The 23,897-nt window shown below is 44.2% G+C and overlaps 2 protein-coding genes across 2 annotated transcripts in view; one reads left to right on the top strand and one right to left on the bottom strand.

Moving 5' to 3' along the window:
- anapc4 (anaphase promoting complex subunit 4) overlaps nt 1-18,167 on the bottom strand; it is a 30,679-nt gene extending 12,512 nt beyond the window's left edge. Inside the window, exon 1 of the mRNA XM_056278032.1 lies at nt 18,039-18,167. Coding sequence (XP_056134007.1) covers nt 18,039-18,159 — 121 coding nt within the window. The 5' untranslated portion in view covers nt 18,160-18,167. The remainder of the gene's footprint in view (nt 1-18,038) is intronic.
- The window catches only part of palld (palladin, cytoskeletal associated protein), a 143,044-nt gene continuing 121,606 nt past the window's right edge, over nt 2,460-23,897 (top strand). The window contains exon 1 of the mRNA XM_056278031.1: nt 2,460-3,460. Coding sequence (XP_056134006.1) covers nt 2,460-3,460 — 1,001 coding nt within the window. The remainder of the gene's footprint in view (nt 3,461-23,897) is intronic.

The following is a 23,897-nucleotide window of genomic DNA, read 5'->3' as shown; positions in this document are numbered from 1 at the left end:
AAGTAGAACATTTAAGTAATGACATAATAGAGTAATCCGGTTTATCAGCCAAGCAGGCTAGGAATATTGGCTAAAATGTTAGTTCTCCATTGTCTATTTTTAACTCTTTGACCTGCTGAGGATAGGGATTTAGCACTGAATGTAAACCTGACCCTAAACCACAACACTGATTTTGCAGTTATGTCCTGTTACCCAGTTTAGGATAACATGTATGCAGATAACAGCTCACTGGTTGGTCTGAGATCATAGATTTAACTCAACTGCCCTCATTGGCAGCTGTCTCATAGTAAAAATGTAAAGTTGTGCCATATGCTCTGCATACATTAACTCCAGTTAGCCAAAGGAGCAGGACTCACCAATGTCTCCCCCATGTTTACAGTAGCAGATGCACATTGGGTGAGTAGATGAGAGAACTTTTTAATATTGCATGACCTCCATTAGTGCTTCATTCTCCTTTATTCTTGTGTGGAGTGTTATGGTGTGCATTGTGATGTGTAATATTACAACCTATAGCCTCTGGAAAATTTTAATAATTGAGAGGTGTCTAATATTTTGTTTAGTTCAATAATGTGCTTCCCTTTAGATTTTGCACCTCTTACCTCTCTACCATCCGTCCCCTAGCGCCTCTCTTCCCTGTATCTTTTTTCCCCACTATTCTGGCTGTGAAACCTGAGCCAGGGGCCAAATATAGTCCAACACAGTGAGCAGTCAGAGCCTGGGACAGATGGGACAGCAGGCCACTGTGGAGGTACCACGCAATTAGTCCCTGAACCTGACTGCTTCTTCTGCCTGACCAAAAAGGCTGCTCTTCTGGAAAGAGACACTTCTTTTTGGCTCATAAACAGATAATAAACAAGAAAAACCTGGAACCACAAGACCGGGACAAAACATTTGGGCAAACAGGTTACTTGAAGGTAGGTATTCTGTCTTTTGTTTTTATTCTGTCACTGCATGTTATGTTTTATTTGCTGCTTTTTATAACGAAAATCTACAATTACAAATGATGATCTAAAACCTCTGCTTCAAACATTTGCGGCAAGGTAGTGGGAGAGTTTTTGGTGTAAATGCAAATATCTTGGGCTTAAGTTATGTTTTTTTTAGACCTCGTCAGAGTTTTAGCACCAAGAAAGCATTTTGTCAACTTCTCACAAAAAATAAGGTGAATATATTTCAATATATATTACATTTCCATGTATGGTATAGTTGTTAAATACAATTAATCATAAATGAAACAAGAAAAAAATGTTGCAGACCAAGTTCTGCCATTGATGACACTGAGTGTTAGTTAATGCCCATTTCACATTTTATAAAGACAGCATTATTGTGACTGTGTTATTGATTTCCTGTGTCCTCAAATTTTAGAGATAATGTGTTTCTTCTCCGTTTAGAGCCGTTGGCCTATTTGTGTTAATATGTGTATGTGCGTGCCCTCTTATGCCTATATGTGTTCTACGGTAACGTCTCCTGTGCAGAGGGTGGGGTTGCAACGTTTGCTGTGAAACATACCCCAGGCGATTAAAAATAACAACAGCTGGTCCTCAGGGCATCATGAGTGCTACACTCTTGTATCTGGATCCGCACTGACACACAAACATACATATCGATGTGAGCCCAAGAGAGATCTGTCCTCAAGAAACATGCCCTTTGTAATTCTTGGCATTTATTTTACATCTGAATAGAAAATCGATGTGCTCACATATAAACTCTCCTCTCGCATATATGGATGAATCAGGCTGACTCGGTCAGGATTAATGGCCACACATGGCCTTTATGATTATCTGATACAATGTAAAGACTCCCAAACACCTGTTCACAATGTGACATACTATAGGCTTAGTTGGGAGATCATATCCACTATCACGAAACTGTCTCACAAATTTGTGGTATGATCACACAAATATTCACTGTATAAAAATGAGTGTAGAAGTTCCTTGACAAGGGATATAGTACCATTAATATTTCCATTTTCCAAATAATACTGTGCTAGTGTGATTGACTTGGTGTCACGTCACTTTTTGGGGTGAAGCAGTTACAGGCCCTGCACGGTAACTAAGAACTTTACCATTAAAAAGATCTTTTATCCAGTTTGTTTGTAGTAAAACATATCTGAGCTAGATCCAGAAAGGAGGTGAATAGGATAAGTCACAGTACAGGGTGTAAGAAAGATTGACAGAGCTGGTCACAGACAGAGCTATTTGTCCACTATGACCTCCCTGAAGTGCTTTGCTAATACCCATTGACTGTGTCCAGGGGAATCATCCGGCAATGGCTTGTGTGCCTTAGAGGGTGAATGAGGCTCTATAAATTATGAAATCTGTCCCTAACCATAATTACTTTGTCATTTTAGGACTGTGTCTATTTGTAATTTCCCTCATACTGACATTATCTCAGGCACCAACTGTGATGTCAGAGATGTATTGTGCAATTGTAACCTAGTGATGGCATATCTGTATTTTAGGATGCAGGACGGGAGTTGGAATCAGCCACTCCCCATCTCTCTGCTGCTAAAGGACCCGGCAGGAGGCGGGACTTTGGAGGGGGATGGGGGGGTATTTTCTGAGGCTTCCTCTGATGGGGATCTCTACCTGGACTCCATGGCAGCTCTAGATTCTGGAGATGGGGATTTTCCAGATCTTACTGCCTTCCTCAGTGCAGAGGAGATTAATCGCAGCCTGGACCTGGCCTGGGAGGCCTTCAGTGATGCTGGTGAATCTGGAGATGCCGAACCCTCTAATCCCCTTCCTCAGGAGCAGGACCTCCATCCCCTCCCCTCCCACCCCATGTTCCCTGTCCCCCACCAGACTACTGAACCTCTGACCAAAAGTCCAAACCCCCACCACCAGACCAAAACCCCCTGCCCAGATGAGAGTGTCCCAGTCAAAGTCACTTCCAGCCAGAGTGTCCTCTTCAGCAGGCCTGTGCAGGCCTCCAGTGAAATGCCTGCCTCTGCAGAGAAGTTTGTCTGCCACAAGAACGTCACCCCGATGTACAGGCAGGATAAGCCACGGCTCATTCATGAAGGCCTAGAGCTGAATGAGCGGGTGGCCTCAGCCACAGAGTTCTGCAGCCGCGCCGCCACTTTTATCGAGGAGCTATCCTCCATCTTTAAAGGTTCCTCCCGCTTGGAACAGCAAGGAGAGGAGGACTCTTCCTCTCCTGACAGTGGTTACCTGTCCCCAAAGAGCCAGCGACCTGCCCCCCAGGGCTCTGTCTCTGTTCCCCCTCAAACTCTCAGTCATCCAGGATGGGTACAGCAAAACCAGCCGGCCACAGGTGCCCAACAAGCAGGCTTGGTGGTGCGGACAGAAGCTGTCAGGCATCAACACCCAGGAGTGCAAACTTCATCTGGACCCTTGTCTCCACCTCACTTCACCCAGAAGCTGAAGAGTCAGGAGGTGGCAGAGGGAAGCCCCATTCGTCTGGAGTGCAGAGTTGGAGGGAACCCCCTGCCGTTAGTCAGGTAAGGGCTGAAATATCAAGATGCCTATGACGCCAGTTTACACAGTACATATACATGTATTCATCTGAAATGCATCTTTTCACCATACTTCACACACACACACACACACACACACACACACACACACACACACACACACACACACAACACACACACACACACACACACACGGCCCCCTATACATAAACATACTATCTCTGAGAGACACATATACCCTACACAATACATGCACCTCATCAAAAATATTAGAGGGTAGCTGTCAATGTGGTGCCTCCGAAGCAGAAATGGAGTCCATGGTCTTATTCAAGGACACTTTGTAAGTGTTGTTTGGCATAATAGATGTGACCGCTCTTGGATGTATTTTTGAGTTTGCCATCAAATCCATTTTGCCCTTGGAAATTAATTTGAGACAACTGGTTCCCCTCCAACTGATTTATTGACCTTAATCTACTGCAGCTCTGTCCAAGAGATAATTGTTGGTATGCAGGTAGTTAAATGTGTACAGGGTCATTGCGGGCACTGTTAATGTTTGTGAGAATGCTTATTTAGACTCAGAGTAGTCACAAGATCCTAAGTGAATTGTCTCCTCTGTAAACGCGGGTTGTTGAACTTGTTAACCCCACTGGGTGCACTGCAGTTGGGTCACTTCTGTGACAGGGGGTTGTACATCTGATGTGTCCTCTGAGATGAACACTTTGTGTTTGACTGTTGAATGTCTGCATCGTGTGTGGGTGATGTAGCTATCCTGGTCTTGGTATCCCTCCTGCTGATACTATGAAGGATAGTAACAGAGACTCTTTGTTTTAGGGTGACCTCAATAAAGAAGTTTGTCCTATGTTTTCTTTTTTAAGATTTTTTTATTTAATTTGGTATTTTCTGCTTTTATTTGATAGCGATAGTAGAGAGAGACAGGAAAAGCAGACAAGAGAGAGAGGGGATGACATGCAGCAAAGGGCCTGAGCTGGATTTGAACTCAGGCTGCTGCGATAAGGACTCATCCTTATGTGGTACCATGCTACCAGGTGAGCCACCAGGGCGCCTCCTTTTCCTCTGTTCTTGATATGAAACTCATTCCATTTCTCAGTAAGGGTTGTTTTTATCCTTGCTAGGAGTTTGAAAAAGACCATGTGTAGCGTCTTTGAATAAGCCAAAGGCTACATTAAAGCTCACAAAAGCACCCAAATTACATGCAAGAGCTTTTAGATCAACAATCTCAAAACAAATACAGGCGCTTACCCATGCCCACATGAGTGTGTGTGTGTGTGTGTGTGTGTGTGTGTGTGTGTGTGTGTGTGTGTGTGTGTGTGTGTGTGTGTGTGTGTGTGTGATGGTATCAATGATATTGAGCAGAAAAAGTATTCAAAGATGGGCTTGCTGGTTTGGCTTTCAGAGATAAGTTGGGTTGGATGAAAGGCAGCCAGGAGGTGAGAGTTGTCATGTGTCAACAAGCCCCCATTTGCAACACCTGCTATTGGGTTGGGGGGACTTCCACTCTGTGTAAGCGGATTTGTCAATCACTACCTTTGCCAATTGGAAAAGAGGCACTGTTAGGCCAAGGCACCGCTGCCCGGGTGAAGTCTTGCTCCATTTGAGACGACAGCTCCCTCTGCCCCTGGTTATTTGGACCAGTCAATCAGGAAACTAAAAATACCCTCCTCTCTTGTTTCTAGATGTCAACCTGAAAGCTCCGTCAACATCTTTTGCTGTTTACTCAATAGCTCTGCCTTAACCAATTAAAGTCCAATTAAATCCATGCAATTCAATGCTGTGTGTTTACCGGTGCTCTTAGGACAGCATCTTTGCAGTGTTTGGTTAAGTGTCTTTTTGTGTTGTCTCCGCCGAGTTAATGATTCAACCATTCTGACCGAGAGGCTATTACTCATGAATGTAGGCTGGGTGTAAGAGCAATCCACTGCCCCATAAAGTATATCCTTTTCAAACAAGAGGGTGTTGCTCTATAAAATCTTGTCCGCTCTGGAGTTTGTGTAAACCAGAGGACATTTTGCTAGAGTCCTGGGACACAGATCTCTCTCTGGTAGGCTATAATGGGCCTCCTCCATGGCTGTATAAATAGTCTCTAGGCCTACAGGAGCCAGGCAGAGGAATGCAGGCAATGCCATGACCAGACATTTTCAGTCAACGGACTCGCCATCTCTTCACACCTTCTTGGGAAATATCAAGGTACGATGTAATGCATTTTATCCCAGGGAAACAGGAGACAGGAGACTGGAGACAGCAGACGCTGCGGTGATACTGCCATCAAATCCCAGAAAGCGAGAGGACAGCAGTAAGAGAAGTGTAGCCAAAGATTAAAAAAGGAAACAAATTGTTTGGATAATGTCATTATCCATGTGCAGTCTGTGAGTATACGGAGAAGAAAGTTCTAATAGTCACGGTTTTATGAAGTATAATGTAATAGCTGCGAGACTGTGTTGTCTATTAGTGTCTCTACATGTATGGAGGATTCCTCATGGGATAAGTTGGCAGGGCTCTGTAGTCTGGTAAGATGTTGTCTGAACAGCAGCACATGTATTTAGGTGTCGTTTCTGTCCAGAGGCTGTTTTTTTTTCAAAGACCAATATTTCTTGTGTGTGGTTTGTGCAGGTATTCATACACAGATTATAAACACTAGATGGCAGCAGGGCATTTACTATCCCAAACAAGTAACCTCTGGAAGCCTTTCTAGGAAGTTCAAATGATATCCAAGTAGCACCACACCAAGCAGTAGCTTCGACAAGTGGAGCAGAGATATAAAATGGCCTCTTTCTACTGGACTTTTCGATTCATATTTATTACGAACGCAGACTATGTATCAGCCTTTTATGGGTAGACGTGTTCTGCAGCATGATAAACATGCCCCAGTTTACTCCATGGTGGAAGAGTTTCTTGTGTCATTACACACAATTAGTTCCAGGTGTGCGGTGGGGGGGGGCATGTCTTTATACGAATACTGCCATGTTAATGTGCCCTACCTAGCAGAACCTTTACCCTGCACAAAAACAAGAGATTTTTTTTTACTGGCGCTGATGGAGATGGGGCTTTTGTTTCCAGCTCTCAGTGTCAATAACTACGAACAGATAAATTCAACTCTTAAGTGTTATGATCCAGGCCATATAGTGAGATCATTCTACCTGGGTCTAGTTGTTGTTGTAGATATGTTAGTTCATTAACTATTTGGGCTGTATTTTGAAATTGGCAGGAAGGTATTGGTTCTAGCTGTTGGACTCAGAATGACAGTCTTCAGTGGCTGACTATCCATGGCACCCTATACAGATATGTACAGTGACAAGACGTTTCCCCCGAGGTAAATGGTACAGTTTTATTGTGACACGACTTTGCTTGAACCCCCCTATCCTTTAATTTTAATGCACGTTGATATTCTCATTTGTCCCGTTATTGTTGTCCCGTATTTATATTTCCCTCTGCCAGTTTGTACGGTGTGCCTCATGTGCTTCGCTCATGTGCTTCTAAAATGAAAGTCCTGTTACTGCAGGCCTGACGCAGACACACAATCTGCAAGACTTAAATCAGGAAGATTTAGGAACATCTAATTAATTCCACTTGTGTTCAGTCTGACCTGTGGCGTTGACATGTCAGAGCAGATGGAGACTATCACAACTGGCATCAAAAGTGATGCATGTAATCTTATCAAAAGCTTTCTGGATATCTCAAAGTAGAACATGTGATCCATGATCTAATAAAATGCCCCTGGCTTTTGATACTATGGTGAACTTGATGTATGTGATATGATATGCTCCATATATGTAGATCTCCTTTACGACTTCATCCTGGAAATACCCTGTAATTAGATAGTAGCTGGTTCACTATAATAAAGAAGCTCTTGATCAACAATGACTCCTCCGTTACTTTGTGTGTGTGTGTGTGTGTGTGTGTGTGTGTGTGTGTGTGTGTGTGTGTGTGTGTGTGTGTGTGTGTGTGTGTGTGTGTGTGTGTGCGTGTGTGAGAAACAGAGAAATTGGGGGGGGCTTTGTGGGTTCACATGTGTGGGTGTGTGTGTGTTTTCTTGATAAACCCGAACCTTTTATCCCCGTGATTCTGCACCGTATACACAGCACTGCCCATAAATACTTGTGGGGAGAGCTTTAGATATAGGTTAGTAGAAGCCATGTAAACCCCGTCACAGATCAGAAAGTCTTATCTACAGAGATTCCAGCTGAAATACCATACGGCTCTTTGTTGGCTATTTATGACAGACCGTATGCGCGGTACATGTGGAGGGGCGTGTTGTCTTGCTTGTAAATCTCGAATGAAGCCCATCTCAAGGGGAAGGACTACTCTCACGCATATGCTTGCATGTTTTTAATGCGCTCCATGGGAAGGTTAGCCTATCATTTATTACCTCCCCTACCCTTTGTCCCTCATTACTTTAATTTCTGTTCCTCACAAACTAACCTTCTATGGTGATTGTGATTATAACAAGGTCTTTCGGTTGGTGCCTGTGTTGGTCTGTGTGCGCACGGATGTGTGCGCGTGCAAGCCAGGCACCTGTGTGCCAGCATACGTGTGTGCTTGCATGTGAATCTTTTTTTAATTTCACACAGATTGATCTTAAATGCTTTCTCCTCGTTTTAGTACTCATTTCCCCTGGGCAGGGGCTTTGATGGAGTTGCCAGACTTGGCAGGTGATACCCCACCTCACCTCCACGTTCACTCAGCCTAATGAGTTGGTGCTGACCTGGTGCCAGCATTTTACATGCCCAGTGAGAAAGACATTACTGGTGGTTGGGAGCTGGGTGCGGTCTCCTTTGGTCGACCGCAGTTTGTCTCGGTGGGAAAGTCTTATGGTTGTGAGCGCCTGGTCTTCCTCAAGTGTATATTCAGGCTTCTTAGACGCGCCGATCCCGGACTTGTTGTTAATGATGTATGTGCGTTAAAAGGGAGAATTTCTTCACACAATTTTGTGATGGCATGAAGTCAAGTTTCCTAACATTGCCAAACATGCCAGAGACAGAAACGCCATCTTCAAGTGTGTGTGTCATGTTAGTGTAGGCATATTGTCTGCTGGTCTCTCATGTCATTTGCCAATCTGCTTGCTATGCCATAAAAGTATTCAAAAGATCTGACTTGGAGTTGAATAGATAGAGCCAGGCCTGTCCACAGAAATGGCTGGGCCCCTGAAAAGGTCCAGTAAACCCCCCCCAAAAAAATCTGCTTTACTCATATCAATGCATGCCTTTCCTCTCTCTCTCTATCCTACAAAACACATACATGTAAACTGAGAGAGACTTACTCAGTAACGGGGGGCTACATAAGCACACACACACACACACACACACACACACACACACACACACACACACACACACACACACACACACACACACACACACACAGTAGAACTATCTGACACAAACACACCAAGGTCTGCTACACTTACACCACACATTTCTTAGTAGAAAATGCAATTTCTTACGTTATGGCCTCATCTTTGGCTCTTATACAACCATCTTGATTGTCTTGCTGGATGCAAAGTATTTTATAATGTCTTTAAAGACCATCTGTTTAGCCAGTTCACACTCAGTGGCAAGTATTGGCATTATTATTGCTTATATTTAGGATGAACACCGCTGGGATAGGTGCCAGCATCCCGCGAACTGAATTTGGATAAGCGGCTTGGATGGATAAGTATTGCTTGACTCCATGGGCCCCCCCTAGCAGCTCCCCCCCTTCCCCCCTTATGTGCAGCCCTGGATAGAGCTGGGCAACTGTGGAGAAGAACAGACTTGGGCTTCTTTTTAACCAAACATGCAGAACCATAAAAAAAGAAAATTTGAATAAAATGAGAAGCTTAAGAGGAACTCTGCAATGAAATCCAAGCAAGGCAATGTTTCCAACTCCACGAAGTGACACCTAATTGCCTTATGGTGAAATTTGTCATCAAATATGTATTCCTGGGGCATCTGGGTAGCGTAGCAGTCTATTCCATTGCCTACCAACACAGGGATCGCCAGTTCGAATCCCTGTGTTACCTCCGGCTTGGTCGGGCGTCCCTACAGACATACTTGGCTGTGTCTGCGGGTGGGAAGCCGGATGTGGGCATGTGTTCTGGCCGCTGCACTAGCGCCTCCTCTGGTGGGTCGGGGCGCCTGTTCAGGGGGTAGGGGGAACTGGGGGGAATAGCGTGATCCTCCCATGCGCTACGTCCCCCTGGCGAAACTCTTCATTGTCAGGTGAAAAGAAATGGCTGGCGACTCCACATGTATCAGAAGAAGCATGTGGTAATCTGCAGCCCTCCCCGGATTGGCAGAGGGGTGGAGCAGCGACCGGGATGGCTCAGAGAGCGGGGTGATTGGCCAGGTACAAATGAGGAGGACATTTAAAAAAATGTATTCCTTATTTCATGAATTACCAAAGTATTTCGGAAAATGACACACACACAAACATATACAGCGCAGAGCATGGAATTCGACTTTTTCAATCTTGTTTTTGACCTCCTTATATTCTCCAAGAATACCAGCCCACATTCGGACTGCCCACAGTGGCACATATTGATTTAAAAACCCTGGTCTTGCAGGCAAGGCTGTGAATTTCCATACCTCCAGGCCAATATTCACCCCCATACTCTACCTCATAGTCACAGTTAATCTCTATACTGCCTCTAAGCCCTACTTTAGACTGAAGAGGTCACTTAGACGAGTGATGAAACATATCTGTCAATAAACGGTGTATCCGGATGAACCGATTCAACTTTCTTTGATTTTCTCCCCTGAATTATTGAGCATGCATAAAGACACTCTAAGCCCTACTATGCCACACTCCATTTCATTTTGTGTGTGTGTGTGTGTGTGTGTGTGTGTGTGTGTGTGTGTGTGTGTGTAGAAATTGTAAAAAATTCTCAATGACAACTCCCCCCCCAAAAAATGAAATCCTTCTTCCTCTGCTCAATCAAACGGATCTCAAACAACAGCGCTCTGCCTCTCATCTTAACTCTTAACTATTTCACAGAAAGTTGAATCAGTTCATGTGATGTCAGATGAACTGATTCAACTTTCCGTGATTTTCTTACCTGGATTATTGAGTATGCATAAAGACATCTTGATCTATTTCATCCCTTCTTCACTCCTACATAATCCTTCTATTGTCACAGGATTATTGTGATGGTATTACTGACACTAGCACTATCTACTTTTGCATCTAAATTGCTCTGTTTTGGCATCATCTCGATGCCCAAAGAGATATTCTGCTACTTTGGTTCCTCACCTTGGCCTGATTTGATTTTGAAATGCTGAGATATGTGAAGACAGAGATGAGGGAAAGAAATGTGTTTGGCATAGTGTGTTTTAGTTAAAGTAGTTACCACCAAAGTGCCACAGTAGCCCTTCCTCTTTTTGTGTGAAACAGCCTCATGAGGTCATAGCAGGTGACCCACTGCTGACTCATGACGTAGCCCATCTGTAATGCTGACTGTTGCGCCTGCTTCAGGAGGGCCATAATTTTAACGTCTCCCTCATGAGTTTTTCTGATCTCAATGGGAGTGAGGGAAAGGAAAAAGTACTGGCATTTTTTCATTATTAATGCAGTAGTAGTGTATAACCATGATGTCATATCATACTTAAGCTCCAGATAATGAAGGACCCTAGAGTGTGTGAATGTGTGTATGGGGGCTACTTTGCAGTGCACTCGTGTTCCAAAACCACAAATATTCAAGACAATAAAACCTAGCTATGAGCAATGTATGTTGATTTAGCAAGTTCATGTGAGGTTGTGAGTTTGACGTCTTTGGTGGTTCTCACCAAACTGATAACTAAACTGTGTGTGCCTGTATCTGATGCTTTTGTGTAAGGTATGAGAGTGGATTTGGACTTGTTGTTTGCACTTTGTTTGGGATTCAGCAAGGAAAACAAGTACAGATAAAGCAACCCTCATCTGATCTCTGTGATTATCGATTTCCACATTGGACAGCAATGCATCAGAGGTGTCACCATGGTTCCTCTCTTTATGCATGCTCAGTCATCCCGGTACAAAATCAAAGAAGGTTGAATCAGTTCATCTGGATACAACGTTTATTGACACAAAAGTTTCACCACTCATCTAAGTGACCTTTTCAGTATAAACTGACGGCAGGTATCCCCACCCTTATAAACAATACAGTGGCATAACGACCGAAACCAACAATCAGTTTCATATGCAAATAGGCATGGACATTAAAATATTCAGAGGATTGGGGAATAGTTGCAATCGCAGCATTGTAAGATGGCGACAGATGTACTCTTAGCCCCCCCCGGTTCAGGGATGGCCATTCCCTCTTAACATAGATGGCCTGTTTGACTCCCTGTTCACAAGGAAGTGCACATCCTTGATAGGGAGGAACGCTGGTTTGAACGGTCTTGGAGGTTCCCACCCTTACCCTCTTATCACATACTGATGTTCATGGTAATCTACTTATCCACTCACATATGAGCTCTCTCACAACCATGCATGAATTCACACGCGCACACAGAGGTTCTGATATCACATGCTAGGATTTGTGATCTTTTGTTTTCGAGTACATTTTTGAAATTTATTTTGACTGGCCCCTGCCTCGAGTCTTACAAACTATCAAAAAGATTCTGAGTAAAAAAGTTGTTTTCTTCTATTTTTTGTTTGTGCCAAGTGACTATCTTAATAACTATGTAATTATAGATGTGGTCCATGTGCTATTGTTCGGACAAAAAAGAGGGAATGGTTTGGTTTTGCTGATATTAAGTGTAATCTTGATGCCTGTGGTATATGGTCGACTCAGGGGTGGTTCACAAAATGACTACTCGGTCATTAGAAAATATGGCCAAGCGAAGGCGAAGAACGGGTTAAATAAGAAGAAGAAGAAGAAGAAGAAGAAGAAGAAGAAGAAGAAGAAGAAGAAGAAGAAGAAGAAGAAGAAGAAGAAAATGAGCCTTGTAGAGAGTTGTTTAAGTGCATTGGTGACAGTTGAAAAAGCGGAATACCAGATTTGATATAAAGCATACCCGTGGCGGACAAAGGCGGTACTCATTCAATGCAGAAGAGTGGTAATCTAAGATCCAAAGGAATTGAATCGAGTGCAACTGGACTTGGTATATATCCATGAAGATGTTTCGCCTCTCATCCAAAAGGCTTCATCAGTTCGTGCCTTTCTGACTAGACCAAGCTAGGTAATCTAAGACCTTCTTAAGAGGAGAATGGGCAAAAGACAGCCCATAAATCTCCCTCTGCACTACAACGTCTTCTTCATTCTGTTTATCCCCAACAGTTAGCATGTAGGCACACACACACACACACACACACACACACACACACACACACACACACACACACACACACACACACACACACACACACACACACACACACACACACACACGACTTCCCTTCTCATTTGCAGACTCCATCAAACCACATAGGGTCAATAATATGCACACAAGCAAGCAAACTATTTAGCTTACTGTTGGCCCCCATCCATCTGCTGTCAACAACTCAAATAGCCTAAAAAAAAAACTGCACGCAAAGCACAGACAGAAACATCACTATTTCAAGTATGTAGTGGACTAAATTCCAACTGCAACTCAGGCCAAGCCTACATAAAACACTTTGAGAAATGGCCAAGCGTCCATATATGTGCTTGGATCCACATTTCGAGGGCATACCAACATCACACAGTATTGTAGTTTTTCTTTGGGAGCTTTAGGACCAGACCTGTCTGTCTCATTTCTGGGCTCAGTTAATGTTTTGTGGTCCTGACTCATCCGGGCCTTGGTGCCTGTGCTACAGCTGGGCTGTGAACAGTAAGTACTTGGTTACATTCTTCCATTCACCTGCTAAATGACTCTCTGCAATTCATCATGCTTGATAGGGCATGGCCATTAGATTCAGCTTACAGTAATCTGTCTTTTGATGAAGTATTTTGGGCTGTTTTTTTCTTGGGGTGGATTCCTGTATGCCTGCCAAGGAAATGTGTTTGATGTTGAGCCGGATTTAGTTATTTATCCTTGATAATATTTAAGTTTGGGAATTCAGTGGGCGCTCATATCTGTTTAATATTCATGTCTTGTTTCATATCTGTATCTCTTGGAGTGTTTTTTGCTTGAAAATGTAGAAGAGCATGTGTTTGGGTCGTTTGTGCAGAACAGGTCATCTCGATATGTCATGTACATGTATTCTGTGCTTGGTTGTGTGTTGTGTGAATATGAAAGTATGTGTATGGAGATGCTTGTTTTATGAGGAAAGAAAAGGTCAAATGGGACTCGTAAAGAAGAAAAACTTCGAGTTTGGTATGGTTATTCATATGCCAGGATGGCAGCTGTGAACATCAAATTGTTTTAAAGAAACATTGTAGATATGCATCTTTCTCTGGCCCTCAATTTTTGTCTTTTGCTCATCTCTTCTCCCATCTTTTGGGTGCGATTTCCCCCCCACCCCCACCCCACTAATTTTCTTCTCCTCCTCTCCCTGTCCCTTTTATCTTACACACTGTTGACCTGTGACCTCACCCCTCAGTTTGGTGTCATAGGGAGCAGCAGTATGGAGTAGGGAGGTCTGTCTGCAAGGATTCAGTTTCATCATGTGCTATATGGAGAAGGAAAAGATGCTCCTTGTCTGTCTCCTATGTCTGACCAGATTGTAGACCTGAGCACTTGTTTTAAAGAAGAGTTACTGAGGAGATGTCACAGAGTCCAATTACTAACTACGAAGCTGCCCTTTTGCCTTTGGCGCATTGTCTCTTACTGCACTTCATCAACTTCAAATGAGAAGAGATCAACAGAGACGGTGGTATATGGTTATTTACACTGTTTATGTAAAGGATTGGGGCAACACACTGTGTTGTCACACTGCATCAATGAAGTAAGCTTTTCTGCGTTTTGCAAAACTGAATCTGTGTTGAAAGTGTGCCTATATCACTAACTTCCACAGATTCAAATATACTTTTTATTTTTAACAGCTTACTTTGCAGTACAAGAGCACCTGTTCCCCTGTTCCTTGTTTCCTATATATGCAAAAAATGTCTTACCTGCCAGTCTGTGGGTTTGGTCTTCACTAACGTATCGGCAGTCTGGATTTTGAAGTACCTGATGAGGCCATCTTTCTTCTGTATATGACACGCTAACTTTTCAGACCTCATGTAAGACTCTTGTAGCCTGGGTGAGTTAAAACTTCAAAAATCACATTTCCGCACAAGATTTTCTGCTTCTAAAACCCATTTTCAAGGACGCCTTTGATAGTCTTGTTGAGGTATTAAACATATCCGCCCATGTGGCAGTGGAGGTGGTCAGGCATTCGTGGGTGCAGATGTTCGTGGGTGCAGATGTTTGTGGGTCCGTGTTTGTGTGTGTGCGGCGGCGTTGGAGATGAGCATACAAGTGGGGGGTGCGGTTCAAAGGCATCTGTTTTCGGGGAGGCTTAGTTGTCATGGACTCCAGATGGCTTTAAGTATCTACCATTTCCTCCTTATAAAAACGCTGCCCTGCTTTCGGCTAACAGAATTAAAATCAATGGCGATGTCTAATTGAGCCAGACATTTAACCGGACATAGAAAGAGCACAGGGCGATAGCTCAAGGATAGCACATTTACAAACTCAAAGCCTGCAAAAACATGTGACTGTCCTCACAGATGAGTTGTGTATATGCTTTGGCTGCCTTGTGTTAACTCCAGCTAGTTGTAATACTCATGATACATGGCTGCATTCAACAATGTCACAGGCTGGTATGAATCTATGATCTCTACATACGCAGCTCAGCTAGACAGGCAAGAAAATGAAAACATTCCAGCGACTGACTTTCATTCCCAGTGTCCTCTCAACATGTGAGCTATGTTACTCTTTCACTGGCTCTCGATCTTCACATGGTTGATAATGTTTAATGTTTTGGGGTCTTCTAGAGGTCTGCTTCATTGGGTTCAGCACTGGATTTATTTGACATTTCTGTAGATAAATGTCCCTTAACAGCTTGACACCATGAGGACAGAGTTTTGTTTTTGTTAGTGTCATTTGTTTCCATGGAGCAAAAAACAGAGGTTGTCGTGACAACGTGCAGCATTTTTTTGTTTTTTTTTTTGTTGTTTTTTTTGGATGATCTCACTGAACCCTGAAATGACCTTCTACGCTGAAACGGGTGTGCTTGACCATGTAAGAAAGCTTAAGAATCTTTGGTTGTTTGTAATGTGACTGATGATTTATTATCCTCTTTGTGTAGATGTGTGGGTGTCTATAAGTTTGCATGTGTGTGTGTGTGTGTGTGCCTACGTGCATGCTCATGTACATTGGATAAATCCTCTTGGCTGTTTTAAGGGGAGGATGCTCTTTGTGCTCACTGACTCACATTTTGGAGAGGCACACACTCTGCTACCATCTGTCCACCCCCCCCCCCCCGGCGTTCTTTCTTGAGGAGGAAATCGATCAAACAACAGCGTAGGTCTACAAAGGGATGGTTGGTCATCCTGTAATCAAGACTTGTAAAAGCCCTTCATCTTATTAAGCTGTGTTTTACGGTGACTTTGGTCTAACGTGGTACTTTCTTTAATGGTATCACAGAAGCTCAAAAGCAACGCCTGAATCTTTTACAAGCCAGGAGCTGTCAAATAAAGGGAACAACTCCTTGTCTGCCACTTTGACAGGATGTTTATTTTGTGACAGATGCGTGTTTGTCTCAAGCCTGTGTCATACAGATAAACACATACACAACACTCACATGCATACACACACACAGAGACCTTCCTAGCAACGACAACCACAAATAGGCACACCTGCTATTTCCCAGTGGTAGGGTCTCAGACAGAGTCTTCCCTGACACAGGGACCAAAATATTACTCATCCACGCTGTGTTTAAGCCCTAAGGCTGGAACTGAACCCCTGCGGAGTATTACATAGTGATACCACACCCTTCCATTCTGAGCTGACCTGCGCATCAGTCCACTGACCTACTGAATCTAAACCAATCTCACAATACCATATCTATGTGAATTTTTAGTGGCGAGAGTAAGTGTGAAAATAGTAGAGGGTCTCACCTTAAGAGTGAGTGAGTGTGTGTGTGGGTGGGTGGGTGTTCTTATTCAGCTATATTTGTAAGGAGAAATTTGAGTATTTAACCATAAAAGTGGGACTTCCGGTTGGGCAATGTAGGAGACGACCACACTGAGGGATCGCTCCCGCATTGTCCATAATTCTATTTGCACCATTCATATATTTACCTCATTTAATTGCATAAATTAAACAATAACTGTACTTAGTTTCCAAATAAGTCGACCAGCAATGTCGAGACAACCGTAACAACTTGTGAAAGGAGACCGGGCCGCAACTCAAGCAGCTCCTGAGGCTAAGATGGCAGATCAGATCCGCTAACCATCCGCTACATAGAAACAGAACAAACAAACAAACAAACGAGTTTCTGTTTGTTTCCAGTGCCTTCCCCTCTTTCTGACAAAATCATTTTTCAAGCAACTTGATAAAATTATTCTCCCATTTGCATGGGCGGGCAAGGTGGCGAGAATAAGAAAAGGTGCTCTACAAACGGCAAGATGGGTAGGTGGACTAGGCCTGTCTAATTTCATGTTTTACTACTGGACAGCAAACATGCAAAAATACTAAGTTGGCTATGAGGGGGGCTATATATATATATATATATATATATATATATATATATATATATATAAAAACTAGACATGTTGGTACTTACATGTTACATGTTATATTACTTACATGATGGTAGTAGGTAGGTATGCTGGTGTTGCCCAATGACTGCTGGGATAGGCTCCAGCATCCCGTGACCCAAACTGGGGTAAGCGGCTTGGATAAGGGACGGATGTTGGTACTTTCCGATGTTATGTAATTATGATATGATGTCCCAACAAAACAAATGTATTTTTAAAAAAAATAAAAGTGGGAATATTTTCGCCAGTCCTTCTTCAAGCGGCTATTCAAGGGTAAGGATTTGAGTTTAGGGTTAAGGTTAGAATTAGCATTAGGTTAAAGTTAGGAAAATAGTGGATGGTCTTATCCTTTGTGTGTGTGTGTGTGTGTGTGTGTGTGTGTGCGTGCGTGCGTGTGCGTGCGAGAGGGAGTGTGAACAAAGCAAGTACACAGAATAGCCACAGCCATCTGTCCCGCACTTGCCAGGTGCTGCTTGCTCAGTCTATTTTGATCCAGACCCATCCAGACTATTTCTGTTCGGGCCCAAGTGAGCATTCTAAGTGGCCTACTTGGTTTTGGCATTATTTAATGAGCACCGACATATTTAGTGCTTTCTGTTTGTGCCTTTGTGAAACACAGCCATATTGTATTGTCATGACCCCCCCCCCGCCCCCACCAACCCAAACACATACAGATCAGAGCTCCAGAAGTTTCCATCCATTGCGACGCTTCATTTAGCCCCAGCCTTTGATATCCAACCGACTGTGGCGTAGGCTGTTAAACTTGTAGAGTTGCATAAAAAAAACAGGCTGAACACAGGCTTTGTTTTCACATGGGAGACAGACTTAACAAAGAAACGGTTAGGAAAGCACTTTGCACGCTGGTCAGCTCGTTAGAAATGTTTGCCGCCTACGAAACGTATCACACCAAAGGCAACCCACTTCCTTGCCTCGATTTCAGATGTCTAACGAACGCTTTACCTGCGTCCTGAATGTCGCTTGCAGCGGGTTCAGGATCGCTGCGGGTCCAGGATCGCTGCGGGTCCAGCTGGGATCCCCACCGAGCATTTGTAAATATGCAGCTGTTGTAGGCCCCCGCCATGCGTCTGCATGTCCGCCATATTGTGATGGGGGGCGGAGTCAAGATGGGGGGGCGGGGTCAAGATCCGCTAGTAAACAAATACGGTGCGTGTTGAGAGATTGAGACTTCACTACAACATCGACTGTAACTCGCTTAATTTTGAACTGATTTTCATGAAGTTTGGTTTGTTATAAATGTGAGAAATTGAAAGTTTTACTGGTTACCTATTGGAATTAAATTCAGTAACTTGGAGGCGGATCTAATCAGCTCTATGCCAAAACACTATCCTTCCGAATAGCCACAACTTCCTCTGGGACACGCAGGCTCCGATTTATGAATCGGCAACATCAAGTGTAAATAATTTAGAATTTCCGCTTTTGTGAGTTTCTAAAAAAATGCAGATTTCTATATGTATCACATTATTATTATAAAGCCACCTGGTAGCTTGGACAACTACGGGTGTCACCGACACGCATCGTCTCTCTGAGAAGGTGAAAAAGCATGAAACATCGAAGATGCATATGGACAATTGCCTGAAACCTTCAGCTTTCGGGAGGGTCAACGTTGCTACACAGCTGGATGAGCGCTACATGATAGTTGTGTGTCGTCACAATGATGATGTGAGTAAGAACCGCCACATTCTAGTCTACCTTACAGACTGTGAAGTTTTGTGGAGTGTTCCAGTTAGCCTTGATGAAGACTGTCTTATTATGAGAGTGAAGATCTCACTCAATTCTATTTGATTAATGATAAAGCAGGTCTCTCTCTCTCTCTCTCTCTCTCTCTCTCTCTCTCTCTGTCTCTCTCTCTCTCTGTCTCTCTCTCTCTCTCTCTCTCTCTCTCTCTCTCTCTCTCTCTCTCTCTCTCTCTCTCTCTCTCTCTCTCTCTTCACAAACAAAGGTATTTTTGAGGGCAAACTGATAGATGACATCTGTTGATGACCACAGTGGATTGTTCTGTCATTGTAGAGCCAAAACAATTTTATTCAAGAAATTCACAGTGAACTCCTGGATGTAGCTGTTAGGGCTGAGTATCGCCACTGATTTCCCAAATCGATTTGATTCGATTCAATGTCGATTCAGTTAGGGGTGTTTCAGTTACAATACCAATTTTGCTTGGATATGAAAGAGATTCTCATAGAACTAATGCTGTAAACTGTACATCTAACCTGATGTGCTATCAAAAATATTGATGTTTGTTCTGATCTGTTATTCCCACCTATATGCTTATTTAGGTGTCATTAATTATAAATGATTAGGCACACCGTTATTACACAATGCCTAACGTGGCTTGCTTTATTCCACCGTATTGCAAGACCGCCCGAATAATATTTCTCGCGCTTCTCCCCACATCAACAGGTGACGTCACATACATACGGGTGCCCTTACATGCCAAACCGGTACATGACATCCCTCCTTTTCTGGGAAATAAACTTCAGGTTATTTTCAGTTAAAAAATATGAACCCATATAATGACAGTATCAAAACATTCCTAACCAAAACACATACCACATGTTCTGTATGCTTTCACCTTAATTAGAACCATGTATTAATTCCCCGCATATTTATGATCCGCATATTTGATTTGGCAAAGATTTTACACCGGATGCCCTTCCTGACGCAACCCTCCCCATTTGTCCGGGCTTGGGACCGGCACTAAGGATGCACTGGCTTGTGCATCCTCAGTGGCTGGGTTCATGTATTAATTCTCCATTAACACACATTCACTTATGAACAGTCTGTAAACATATAAGACCTTTTAACATGTTAATTAACATTTGCATCATCAAACAACAATCGTCACTGAACTTGACCCAACAGTTTTTTTATACATTTCTCCAGTCTATGTCATATCATAATAATCTGCCAGCCTCGATGGCAAGCGTCTCTCTCTTGGAGGCCTGTCTGCCCCCGGGGTGTCATTGCTGGTGTTGCTCCGCTCTGCGTTTTGAGCACCCAGTGTCTCTCTGTTTGATGTGCAGTCCTCGGCATCCTGTGATGCTTCTGCTCCGGCAGGTGTCTCCTGAGTACTGGTGTATCGCTTCACGAATGTTGTGTTCCGTGTGTATCTGGCTCCGGTTGGAGATTCGACGACAACTTGGTTTCCTGATTTGCTCACCACCTTGTGTGGCGTTGTGTTGAATAGTGTTGTCAGTTTATCAGTCTTTTCTTGTCTCACCAGGACCGTGTCACTGACATTGACATCCGAGTACCTGGCGTGACGCCGTTCGTCTGCATAGATCTTTGATTGTCCTTTCTGTTCTGCATCTCTGTCTCTTACCTCCAGATCAGCGTGTGCTGCTGTGATGCTTGGCAGCTTCCCCCTCATCTTTCTTTTGAAGAGCAACTCCGCGGGACTCTTCCCTGTGGTCGCGTGATCGATGCTCCGGTATACTGTCACATACTTTCTGAGTTCTCGCTTCCAATTGAGTCCATCTGAAACAGCGATGCGAATCCTCTTCATCAGCGAGGCATTTTGACGTTCTACCTCGCCGTTCGCCTGCGCCCATCGTGGCGTTGTTTTCACATGCTTGATTCCGTTGGTGTCACAGTACTCACTGAACTCCTCTGATTTGAACTGAGGACCCTGGTCCGACCTCAGTGTGACGGGAAGTCCATGTCGACTGAAGATCGTCTCTAGACTGTCTATCACTTTTGACGTGGTTGTGGACTTTAACACGTCATACTCATAGTAGCGGCTGTAGTAATCAACTACAACTAGAATCGAGTCACCTGTCGGCAGGGGTCCGAGTAAGTCAATGGCAATATCTTGCCAGGGCCCCTCTGGTAACTCTGTTGGTCTTAACGGTTCCGGTGCGTCTGGCCGAGCAACAACTTGGCATCCGTGGCATGACCTACAATGTCTCTCGGCTGCTCTGTCCATTGTTGGCCACCAGACTTTGCTCCTGAGGTGCTGTTTAGTTCCGACAATTCCTAAGTGTCCTTCGTGTGCTAGTGAGAGAGCGCGTGCCCGCAGTACTTGTGGCAGCACAATACGCGTTCCACGTAGAACCAACTGTCCTATTACACATAACTCACTAGCCACCGCGGCATATGCTGCGCACTTCTCAAAGTGTCCACTCTCAATAGCTTTACGCACCTCGATCAGCTCCTCGTCGTGGGCTGATGCCTCCTCCACCTCGCGGGTTGTCAATGCTCTGGGTGTGGCACTCACTGCAACGAATCTCACGTACTCGTCGGATCCGTGTGCATGTTTCTGTTTCAGTGCGCTGTTCCCCAGCAGACGTGATAGTGGGTCTGCTATGTTCTTTTTGCCCGAGATATGTACTACTTTAAAATCATAAGGCTGTAACCTTAGGACCCATCGCTCTATACGAGCGCATGGTTTCGAACGTGGGCTGTAGATAGATTCAAGAGGTTTGTGGTCTGCAACCAAGTCAAATCGTCTACCATAGATGTATGGGTGTAACCTTTCACACGCCCATACCAGACCTAAGGCCTCTTTCTCTGTCTGAGAATACCTGCGTTCACAGTCGGTTAGACCACGACTGACGTAACAAATGGGAACATTTTCTCCATTCTGGGTCTGTACTAACACTGCTCCTAATCCCACTGGACTAGCATCTGCAATGATTTTGGTCGGTGCATCTTTGTTAAAGTAGGCTAGTGTCCCTGCTTTGGCTAAGCCCTCTTTCAGCGCCTCAAACGCTTGTTTCTGTTCTGGACCGAATTCAAACGGAGTGTCATTTATCTTGGCCTCCACAGGCGCCCGTAGGTTGAAGGGTATACGCCTGAGTGGCTGTGCTACTGGTGTCACCTCTGGGTCTATGTGTAGCTTTATCTGTTTTGTTTTCAGTTTCCCTACCCCCTGAAATACAGTCGGGTACTGCTGCTGAAGTGATTGGTTCATGTCTCTGACGGCTGATATGTTGGCACCTATTTTCAGTACACCTAGTTTCATGGCCAACTCTTTTCCTAGTAGTGGTTCTCCATCACCTCTGATTACTATGAATTCTGCTTGTTCACAGCGATCTCCTATCTTTACTTTGTATGTGAACGCCCCTTTAATGTGTAGAGGTTGGTTAGATGAATAGGAAAATAGTTTCCTTTCCGGCTTTGGGACATATGAGTGGCACCTAATTTTCTCTGACTTTAAACCCTCCCAGGTCTTTTCGTCTATTACATTGCAAGCAGCCCCGGAGTCGACAAGCATCTTCAAGCTAACTCCTCCCACATTTATGTTGAGCCTATCTGACTTGTTTGTATCACTCAACACAAAGGCATAATCATGTTCTTCTATCTCTATTTTATGCACTTTTTCCTTTCCTGTTGCACCTTTTGTTTTGCATTGTGTAACCAGGTTAAAATTAATGTTTTTATTTTATTTTGTTTGAGTATGAAATATCACCAAATCCTGTCTGTGTGCTGTTATTTGTGTTTACTACATTTTATTTTATGTCATTATTTACTTTTATGTATGTTTTCCAACGACCGTCATATACGTGTACTGTCGCTTTAAGAGAGAGGTCTTGTGGGTACACGGAAGAGGGAACGCGGGAGAGGCCATTTTTGTTTTGTGGGAGGAGTCTCAAGCAGCAATCGAGCCGAGCCACACGTGTTTCTTACCGTGGGACAGTTTTGCTGGTTGAGGAGAACGTAACCTTGAGTATCCCTGTAAGAAGATACTGCAAGCTGTGGGATAAAATACTTGTTTATCCTTTCTTACATCGGAGTCCCGTGGACGGTTTCTACTTCTAACGCACACGAGTGGAGTCCGGGCAGTGGTTGCACTTCGACCCCCACGTCCGTAAGAAACACCGCTCCCGCTGGAGGACTGGACGGTTGTCGAAGGGTTTGAAACCAAAATAAATGGCAAGGTGGGCCAAATAGAGTCCTGTGTGTCCCCGCTCCTTCCTTGATCATGATGATGATGATGATGATGAGAGACTGAGGGCCCCCCACAACACCTGGGGCCCCACCGAAAATAGAACACAACGCAGAGTTAATGATGAGAGTGACGGGCGTGCTGCAGGCTGACCAGCATAGAACAAGATAGGACTGCCCCCGTTACAATTGCTTTGCGAAATGGTCTCTACCATTACAGTTGCAACACGTTTGGCCGCGCGCGGGACAAGTGGGGTCTTTCCCAAAGTGGTCTGAATGTCCACATCTAAAACACGTTTTGTCCATTTTGTCCGTTTTTCCTCTATCCGCGCCCGGTCTCCCTTGTCCTCTCTTCTGATATTTCCCTCCTCTCTGTGAGACACGACTCAGTCGCCTCAGCTTTCCCCTCCCTCACAGACATCTCCGCCATTTGTTCTTCAATTTGTTCACACTGTGCCGCCAACTCGAGAGCGCGAGCAAGCACCAAACCACGCGCCTCTTCGAGGAGTCTACGGCGAATATAACTTGACGTGCATTTGCTTACAATTGCATCTCTAATCTGATCGTCTGTGTCTCCACCAAAACCGCAGTCTTTTGCCGCACGTCTCAAGCGTGTAGCGAATTGTTGTACTGTCTCCCCTTGATTCTGGGAGATTTTCTGAAATGTCTGGCGGGCGAATGTAGCATTTACCTGAGGCACGAAATATCTGTTCAAAGCTGCAACAGCGGCATCATAATCAGTCACCTCTCCGGTGCCGTCCAAAGTTGAAAAGATGTCCTGTGTGTCTGGACCTGCGTGATGCAGAAGAAGTGCTCTCCGGCGCTGCTTCACTGCATCCTCGGTGTTATCATCGATGATCAGACCTTTCCCATCAGCAAACAGTTCAAATGACATTAGCCATCTTGTCCACCGCG

Source organism: Lampris incognitus, chromosome 3 (genome assembly GCF_029633865.1).
Source record: "Lampris incognitus isolate fLamInc1 chromosome 3, fLamInc1.hap2, whole genome shotgun sequence".
NCBI lineage: Eukaryota > Metazoa > Chordata > Actinopteri > Lampriformes > Lampridae > Lampris > Lampris incognitus.
Note: the sequence above shows the minus strand (reverse complement) of the source record. Positions and strands in the feature narration are given on the sequence as shown.